Source organism: Echinops telfairi, unplaced genomic scaffold (assembly GCF_000313985.2).
Source record: "Echinops telfairi isolate 266 unplaced genomic scaffold, ASM31398v2 ScPeMD7_18;HRSCAF=68, whole genome shotgun sequence".
NCBI lineage: Eukaryota > Metazoa > Chordata > Mammalia > Afrosoricida > Tenrecidae > Echinops > Echinops telfairi.
Genome location: NW_022103915.1, coordinates 56,132,498 through 56,141,744, shown reverse-complemented (window position 1 = coordinate 56,141,744; position 9,247 = coordinate 56,132,498). Strand labels below are relative to the sequence as shown.

Sequence of the window (9,247 nt, the reverse complement as noted above, 5' to 3'; positions counted from 1 at the left end):
AGATATGACAAAATGATAATAATTTATAAATTATCAAGGGTTCATGAGGGAGGGTGGAATGGGGAGGGAGGGGGAAAATGAGGAGCTGATGCCAAAGGCTCAAGTAGAAAGCAAATGTTTTTTGAGAATGATCAGGGTAACAAAACTACAAATGTGCTTGACACAATTGATGTAAGTATGAATTGTGGTAAGAGTTGTACAAGCCCCCAATAAAATAATTTAAAAAAGAGAGAGAATGAGAACAAAAAGACAAGGCACAAGCTGGGAGAAAATACTTACAAATTGTGTCTGGCAAGATATGAAAATAATAATAATTTATAATTTATCAAGAGGCCATGGGGGTGGAGGGGGCAGGGAGAGGAGCTGACACCAAGGGTTCAATAGAAAATAATGATGGCAACATATGTACAAATGTGCTTGATACAATTGATGTATGGATTGTTACAAGAGCTGTAAGATTTTGAGAATGATATACAAATGTACTTTACACAATTGATGTGTGTATGGATTGCGATAACAGTTGTATGAGCCCCTAATAAAATGTTTAAAAATAAATAAATAAAACTAAAAAAAAAGCTGTAAGAGTCCTCAATAAAATGGTGTTTTTTTTTTTAATCCAGAGGCTTTGAATTCATATGTGCTTTTCAGAAATTCCTGGACTTCTGCCAGTGTTCATTCAGATTTTACAGTGCGAATCAGAACCTGGTCTTTGATCATGTTAAAACTAGATTACACGATAGAGACATTGCCCTCCTTTCAGTTGGATTTTCAATTGAGAACATTACGATTGGTGTTCTAGCAGTTGGTGCTGGAGAAGCATATCGAAAGTACAGTGGATGTTGAAAGAACTGTAGGAAGAAACAAACCTGTCTTGGAAGAAGTGCAGCAGAATGCACTTTGTGAAGGTTCATCTCACATGCTTTGGACGCATTAGGAGACCAATCCCTGGAAGAGGACATCAGCCTTGGAAAAGCGGAGGGGTAGTGAGAAGAAAAAGGCAGACCCTTGCCAAGATGAATGGACACAGGGGCTACGACAATCAGCTTAAACCCAAGACACTTGTGAGGATGGTGCAGGACTGCGCAGGGCTTCCCTGTATTGGACATCGGGTGGCTCTGAGATGCAACAGAATGGTATCAAAGCTTAACTTGTAACTTGTAACCACCTGGTTTGCAGAAGGCTATGCCTGGCAGTGGAAGCTCAAAATCCATTTGCCCAGTCCACACGTCAATTAAGCCTAATGAATCTTCTCTGACCATAGTGGAGGCATGTAATTGCCTTGTTGTCATGTAAGTGAATTGGAAAGTGGATTACTGTGTAGTTAGAGCATATAGGTATAGTTAGGTTAAAATTTATACCTTATCATTTGATCTCCCCTTAGACCATAAATTCATTCTGGTTTTCAATATTTTCTACTTTCTTTTTAATGGAAAATTTTGTTTTACTTTGTTATTGTTAATTTTTTGTTTTTCTGGATAGGTAAATCTATAAATCAAGGATAGGTAAATATATTTATAGAGTAACTGGACTAATAGTTTCTTGGCCATCTGGTGGGGTAGGTTGGGGAAATGGGGACAAGAAAGAAGAAAATGTTCTAAAATTGATTGTGGCCATGATTATACAAGTATTCTTGATATGACTGAACTACTGAATTGTAAGATATGTGGATTATGTGGCAACAAAATGTTATTTTTTTTTAAGGCCAGAAAATTCCTCTCAACATGCACACAAAAATTAATTCTTTGTCAGGAATGGCATTCCAGTGATCTAAGTCATGACAAGTCACTGGATTTTTTTTTAGGATGAAGTTTCTGTTCTTTCCCATCTGGAAGAAAGAAGAAGAGAAAACCAGAGACAGGTCTATAAGGAGAACCGTAGCACTAGGAAGATGTGCACATCTTAGAATAGTCAACGACGTGAGATCAAACGGCAGTCACTCAAGGACGATGTTTAGAAAGTTAGTAAAGGAAAAGGAAACCACAGGGAGGAAGTTATGCTACATGGCAGGATTCGGGTCATTGCATTTAATGACCTGAAACAACATGTGCATGAATTACGGAATGGAAAATTGATCTGCCCTGTAGACCTTCACCCAATCACAGCAAAAAAAGATTCCAGTTAAGTAGACTGGGAATGGCAGGTGGTGAGAGTCTGTATTTGTAGTGTGTGTGTAGTACAGTTGTTGATGCTTTCACTCTAGACACCAACGATGGACATGTTAAAACTTTGAAAAGTTCAGAGTGTATCAAACACAAGAGCCATACTTGCAAAATTATTTATTTACATTTTAAGCTCATGTTCAAATCTTTCTAAGATAGAAAGGCCAAGATAAACTATAGGAAGCCAAAATACATTTATCCTAATCTTGATCTGAACAAAATTCAAGAGTGACTGTAGACAAACTCAGCTCTCCCCTTAGACTTTCCTTCACAAAGAAGAAAACGTTGCCTTAAATCATGTGGTGATAATGGCACTCCCCAATAAGAACAAATTTAATTTAAATCATTCAAAACCGAGAGGTAAAAAGCTAACTTTGATCATTTGTTACTCAATAACCACTGTTAGGTCATAAAACCAAAACTACTTTACAATGTTGAGGTGGTCAAATAGGCCTAAAGCTAACGCCAGGGTAAGTTTTACTTATGGAATGACCTGGTTTGATAGATAGTGACTCGGATTTTGGCTTTAGTTGTATAATTATATCATCCCCTCGAGCCATTATAAGCAATCTACTCAAAACAGAACTTACTTAATACTCTTACAAAGTCTTGGCTTTGCCTGGATTGGGGATATCTTTAAGATGCTGGCAATAACTCTACCTTTCTCTTTTTCTTCCTCTGGTCAAAATAAAAGAGGAGTCAATCATAAGAATCACAAAAATAAATTCATTTTCCACATTTAAAAATTAAAGTCCATCATAAAGCCCTTTTCGTTCTTTAAAAAATAGTTCAACACAATACTGGCCTTGGGTCCTGATGCATTATTGAAATAACTCCACCTGTAAGATCTGTAAGATTTCTTTCTATACCTAGAGAGCCTATGACATGGTGATCTATTTGTGTAAAACTTCTTAAAAATTAAATATGTATGCAATGCATCTGCCAGGAAGGATTCATGCTTATGCCAATTTTTGAAATCTGGATTTAGGAAGAGAGTCATAAAAAATCAATCAATCAAAATACTGTGGTCAGGGCTGCCCTTCCTCATCTACTTCTCCCCCTGAACCAATCTGAGTGGAAGAGCCCAGGCTGCTAAGAAGTCCAGGAAGGCAAAGTAGAATTATGTCTATTTTACTTCCAACATTTGCCTATAAAGGATTAGCATCCCAAAGGCAAACTTTGTTCCCTTTCCTTGAAATGAAGATCCTGTCTGCCAGGGCTATTTTAGATCACTGGCCTTAAGAAATTAAAAAAAAGGAAAACATTAAAAACAAGACAAACACACACACACAAACAGACCTAGTGTTTTTAATAAACAAACAGCTAAATGTCTAACACATATAACTTGCAATTATAACGAGTTGCTACTTAATAGCTGAAGGCACACACTAAGCATTTAACATTTTAAACTCAAGTCTTTAAAACCTGCAGGCTAGCTTACAAATTGCAGTTCTCAATCTAGTCTACTGCCGCACAGGGTGTGCGTTCACCTTGGTGGCAATTTGCATGCTGATCCCTTCTCCCAATCTTTAAGTGGAGAAAAGGAAGCAAGCACATTGATTAAAGAGCTCTGGCGGTGCAGAGGTTAAAGCACTTGGCTGCCAAAAGGTCAGTGGTTTGAAGCCCACCAGCTGCATGGAGGGAGAAGGCCTGGCCATCTGTTTCCATAAAGATTTACAGCCTTGGGAGTCCTGAGGCAGTTCTACCCTGTCCTGTAGGGTTACCACGAGACAGAACTGAACCAATGGCAGTGGGGGTTTATGTTAGTTAAATTAACTTCCATTTGCACAGAGATTGATCTTGGATAAAAAGCTTTTAAATGTAGGCGAAAACTTCCTATAAAATCATAGTTACAATCATTGTACAATATTTTATGTATACATACACACAAATTTGTAGGAAGTAAGCAAATTAAACTATAGTTTTCATAATAAAGGACAACCAGTGTGATCATATGCTAAGCCAGCTATTTGATAAAGATGCTGGGCAATCACTAAGTTGCAGCATAGCACGTAAATCCACCATAGATGCTCAGTTTTATTTTTGTTCAGAGCCAAAGCCTAGCATTTTTAACATTTAAAAATTCTGGTAAAGTGAATGCCATGCAAATAGTTGGGTTTATGAGGAATATTTACATTGGAGAAGAAGATTTAGGGAAGACATGATAGTGGGTATATTTTGAAGTGTAATTATAGGGATTAAATCAATTTTTTAAAGGGGAAAGCAGGATGTTTTGATAATAAGAGTTATCTCCACAATGAAAAGTTCAACGCCGGGGTGAACTCTCACAACTATGAACGATGCCTGAGCAGAACTCTTAGAGCAGGTGGAACAGCCCCAAAGAAGCCGGAGGTGCCTTGATGGGGTTTAGTTTGAGGCTGAGTTTCTGACATTGTCTGACCAAGTAGGCAGTTTACCTATGTTTCTGCTCAGAAAGCAGGGCTTAATTCTGTCATTAGAGCTCACGCCAACAGATGGGCATGGCCTTGCTCGAATGCATCAAAGTGGAACTTTCCAATCTAACTCCTTTCCTAAAATGCCAGGTAGGTGGGTGACCTCGATGAGCTTTGTTAGAGTTCTGACCTGTCAGGTTCTCCACCGACTTCTGACTGAAGTAGTCTAGAAACGGAGACAGTTCAGTGCTACCCCCCATGAGAACCAGTCCACAACCACATTGCCTTGTTTCTCTAGGTCTCGAAGTCTGCCAGCCTTCCGACTTTCCCTATTGCTCGGCTTAATGAACATATTTGAGTTTTTCTCCTGTGCCGGGTGTCTGCCTTACACAGGTCTTGTCTCCTGTAGGTTTTACTGTACCTTGGGAACAAAAGGTTAGTCAATCAAAAATGCCTGTTGTGCTCTAAAGCCCCGGTCTGGACATTGCATGGAAGTTCCATTGGACCCTGCTTTACTGTAGGTGGCATGCCAATGCTCATCTCAGTTGGAAATTCTTACCAGTGAATCTGTGGTACAGAGGATAAGAAGTGTGCAAATTTTCTTCTATATTAACACAAACAATCATAATAAAAAATCCCTCTCCCATTAATAACAAGTTTTTCATTCTAAATAAAAAGCGTTTCCCCAGGTTAAATTCACTGTGCAGAAATAACAATTCTACTATGGCTGCATATACTTAAGACAAATAAATACAGTCACCGCATAGTTTGTACATTTCATATATTTAGAGAGGCCCTACAGTAGTTCAGGAATACAGTTGAAGAATTGTTCCCTGAGTTCTTGAGATAACCCCAAAGGTTAAGTTCATGGACTCTTAGTGATAAACAGCCCCACATGGTTTGCACATCTCGCTCCAAAAAATAGCTGCTTTCCTGCGAAGTGGTTTTTTGTAGTGTTTTCCCTACAGCTCAAGTGCTTGCAGACGGTGGCTTTGTAAACCATCCCTTGGATAGCAACTCCAAATTGGGTGAAAGGGCTGTCCCAAGTAAGTAAAGCCTTGACCTTGGTTAACAGTTCAGGTGAGTCAATCAGTTGGCCTCTGTAAAGTTTCACCCCCAGAGCAGTAATACTGTCATTGAAGCGAGAAGCTGAGTTTATATTACACACAGATTTTGCTGACATCAGTGGTTGACCTTTAGCTCCATTTCCTTTTCTGAAGAGTTTACTGATGGAGTCGAAGAACTAAACTATTAAATACAAATGGTGTTTCAGTATTTATATGTTCAGGGCACCTAAATTTGGTTTTTAAATAAATAAAGTTCAAAATAAAGTTTCTAATTGGTTTAGAAACTTAAATACCTGGAACCTATATGTAGATGTGTTCACAGCAATCATTTTAAAACACTTTTATTCAGAACTAGGGTTTTAAGATTCTTGAATTGTTTTCATTTATTTGCCTTCTTGGTATTAGCATGCTAAAAGAAATAGAAATTTTAAGAACAATTTAAGCAAAGATGTAAGTGAATATTTGTTCAAAACATGTTTGAGAGATGCCAATCCTTTGCTGGCAGTTTTAGGTTCGACTTACTTTTAGCCATTAAAGGTTTGAGGGGTTGGGTATGAAAAAGTGAGGGAGCTTGTGAGGATGCACGGAAAGCTCCGTCCATCTCAACAAAGTGCACAAGTGGTCTTTGGCGTGGCTACGACCTCAGAGGAGGTGCAGAAGTCCATGGCGCTGGTGTCAGGTTCCTGACTATATTACTGAGGCTGGCAATCTTCTCTTCTAGAAGGCAATTCTTCTTCTCTGCTGTTCTCTGCCGCTGCTCAGTCATTTCCAGGGCTTTCAACAACTGGGCATTTTCAACATACAAATCCTTCGCCATCTCATCTGCATTAGTGTTCTTGCAGAGCTAGAAACAGAACCAGAAACATCTTGACTCCATTTCTGTTCAGTGTGCTTTTAAGCTAAAGCTCTGGCATACAAACAGTTGTCTCTAAAGGCAAAGGGTTTCTGTTCATTGTATTCTTTTATTTACAGGACAGTTTTCACATCGGCACTGACATCAGGGGTACAACTGGAGCAAATTCATTTTTAGCCCCCGAGGTGTTTCTTTGTACAACATGCTTGTAGAAGTTACTGATAAACAGGTTGATATAACTAAGGGGTCAAAAATGGAAAGTTTTTCCCACCTACATGAATTAGATGTTCTATCCTTATTAATCTTAATTTTCTAAAAAATATCAACATACTTTTACAGCTTAAGTTTCTGAAGTACACAGTGTGAACTACATTTAAATCTGCTCTTAACATCAGATGCTTGGTCTTCCCATTTATAATATACAGCCTACTGATTATTTACAAATGTGGTTCATGTATTTTAACCGAGATATTTGAGTAGTTACTTTCTTTAATTCTTCCTCTTTTGCATAGTGCCTTACTATTCTAATCTTATGATTAGAATATCTGTATATTCTAAATCAGAGTATATAAATACTTCTATAGACTATATAGATCTATGGAGATATACAAGTATTCTAATCATATGATCAGAATATATATTCCCCCAAACCCAAACTCCCCGCCTTGGTGCCAATTCCGACTCTGAACAACAGCCGGATAGGGCAGGACGGAACAGCCCCTGTGGGTCTCCAGAGACTCACTCTCTACCTTTCTCCTGTGGAAGCTGCTGGTTTTGAACTACTGACCTTGTGGTTGACAGCCCAATGAACAATCACTATGCTACCAAGGCTCCTGCACCCAGGTAATCTAAAAGCAGGCAGAATATCTAAAAATATAAAAGTTTAAAGGAATCAAGAGCAACTTGAAGAGTGGCTAATTAACTTATTAGCATTTCAGAGAGCAAGGATCAGGCCTGAGACTCTCTGAAGTCCAGAAAGTGAGTGACTGGCAGCTGCAACCCCCTGACAACACCTCTGATCCTACCATGGATGGAACACTGCTAACACAACTTCTCTCTCTTCCCTCCCTGCCTTTCATTCACAAACCCTTTGGTGGCTCCTCAGCATCTACAGAATGAAACTCGCTCAGTACATAAGGCCTCGCTCGCTCTTCTGGCTCTCCCTGGACAGCAGGCACTGCTAATATCAGAGGGACTCTACAAGCCCATGGCCCCAAATGCCCCCACCCCACATTTCTGCATTGGTCCAAGCTGTCAACCCTCAAGACCCAATGGAAGAAGCCTTCAAGAATATTTCTTTAAATTCCTGGGTGGGATTAAGACTCTCTTCTTTGTGTTCCCTTCTAAAGAAAATTTAAGGGGGACTCCTGTTCTCTGGGGTTTTGAATGTACCACTGGCCAAATGGTTGGCAAATGTGCGTAGTTTCCCCACAGAGAAAGGGACTTCGCTATGTCCACTGCTGCAGCTCCCGTTCCTAGAGCAGAACCTAACACGAGGTGTCAGATGAGCAGTTGAAGGATGGAGTACACAAGTGCTTATTGAACAAGACTTCCGATTTCTCACCATTCTGGGTGTTCAAATACGGGACAAAGAAAAGAGCCTGCCTACCTCTGCATTCAGATCCTCCTGCGATGGATTGATCTTAGGCTTCATGTACCTTGCAAACCAGTTTCCACCTCCCTCCTCACTAGTCCATTTCCATTTCAGTTTCTGCAGAATTTGCACAACTCTTCTGGAGGTAGCCTTCCTACCTGTCTCCTTGGTGGACATATAACTGATTTCCAAATGCTGAAGCTAGACTGCTACCACTCGGTGAGCACACTCCGGCTGCTCGGTGGTCTTAGAAATTGCAGACTGCTGATTCGAAGTGTGTACGCGTTTTGCTTTGTTCTTGAAGTCTGGCTATAGTTGTAAGGTACTTGTTGAGGTTATCACAAGCTATTGGAACAGGAAAGCTAAAGTTACATTTATCACTATTACTCTTTTTCCTGTCTATTTAAATAGGAACGTTTCCTGACTTGGGCCAACCCCTCACACCCCTCTGCAACTGTAAATATTAAATTTGAGCCGTGGAAAGTTCACTAGAAAGGCTTTAGGCCTATGTGAGGCATTGCTGCTCAATTGTGAAAAAAAAAACAAACGAACATGTCTTAAAATAATTTGGAGGGAAGATGGTGTAGAACACAGAATTCATATTTTGAGGAGAGTGGGCAAGAGAGTTCTAAGGTCTTGCAAACATTTGCAGAATTGGCCTTTATTAGATGACAAGGGAAGTTACCGTACTAATGGCAATAAAGGAAGGGGAGAGTGGAGTGAACAGTGGAAGGTGGAGTGGGTGGGCAGAGATGACCAGGGAGGCTCACTTGTTCTTTAAGCTGATTCACTTTCTCCTGGAGAAGCCTTTTCACCAATTTCAGTTTCTGTTCAATTTCCATCATTCGTTCTTCCATGACTGTTACCACTTGCTCCTGGTTTCCCTGAAGAGAAGGGGAAAAGGGGCATTATCCTTTAAAAATCAAGCCACACTGGAAAACACCAGGTGTATCTACCTATTCCCCATAAGATGCTTAGAGACAGGAGAGCAAATGCTGTGTCTCTGTGACCAGAAGCGTGACCTCTGATGCAATGGGACTGCTGGATGCACATGTTAGAAAAGTAATCCTGCTCAACAGGGAATCAAAGACAACAAAAACAAAACACAAGAAGCCGACCCCCCAAAAGTGTCTTACCTTTGGTACCATCGTCTTGAGATAAAGCAAAATTCTTTTTTTTTT

General features: G+C 39.8%; 1 protein-coding gene across 1 annotated transcript in view; it reads right to left on the bottom strand.

Annotated features, from left to right (window-relative positions):
- Positions 1–5,316: 5,316 nt before the first annotated feature.
- NIN (ninein) overlaps positions 5,317–9,247 on the bottom strand; it is a 105,741-nt gene continuing 101,810 nt past the window's right edge. Inside the window, exons 28-29 of the mRNA XM_045287638.1 lie at positions 8,837–8,950; positions 5,317–6,463 (exon numbers count right to left, since the gene is read on the bottom strand). Coding sequence (XP_045143573.1) covers positions 6,254–6,463; positions 8,837–8,950 — 324 coding nt within the window. The 3' untranslated portion in view covers positions 5,317–6,253. The remainder of the gene's footprint in view (positions 6,464–8,836; positions 8,951–9,247) is intronic.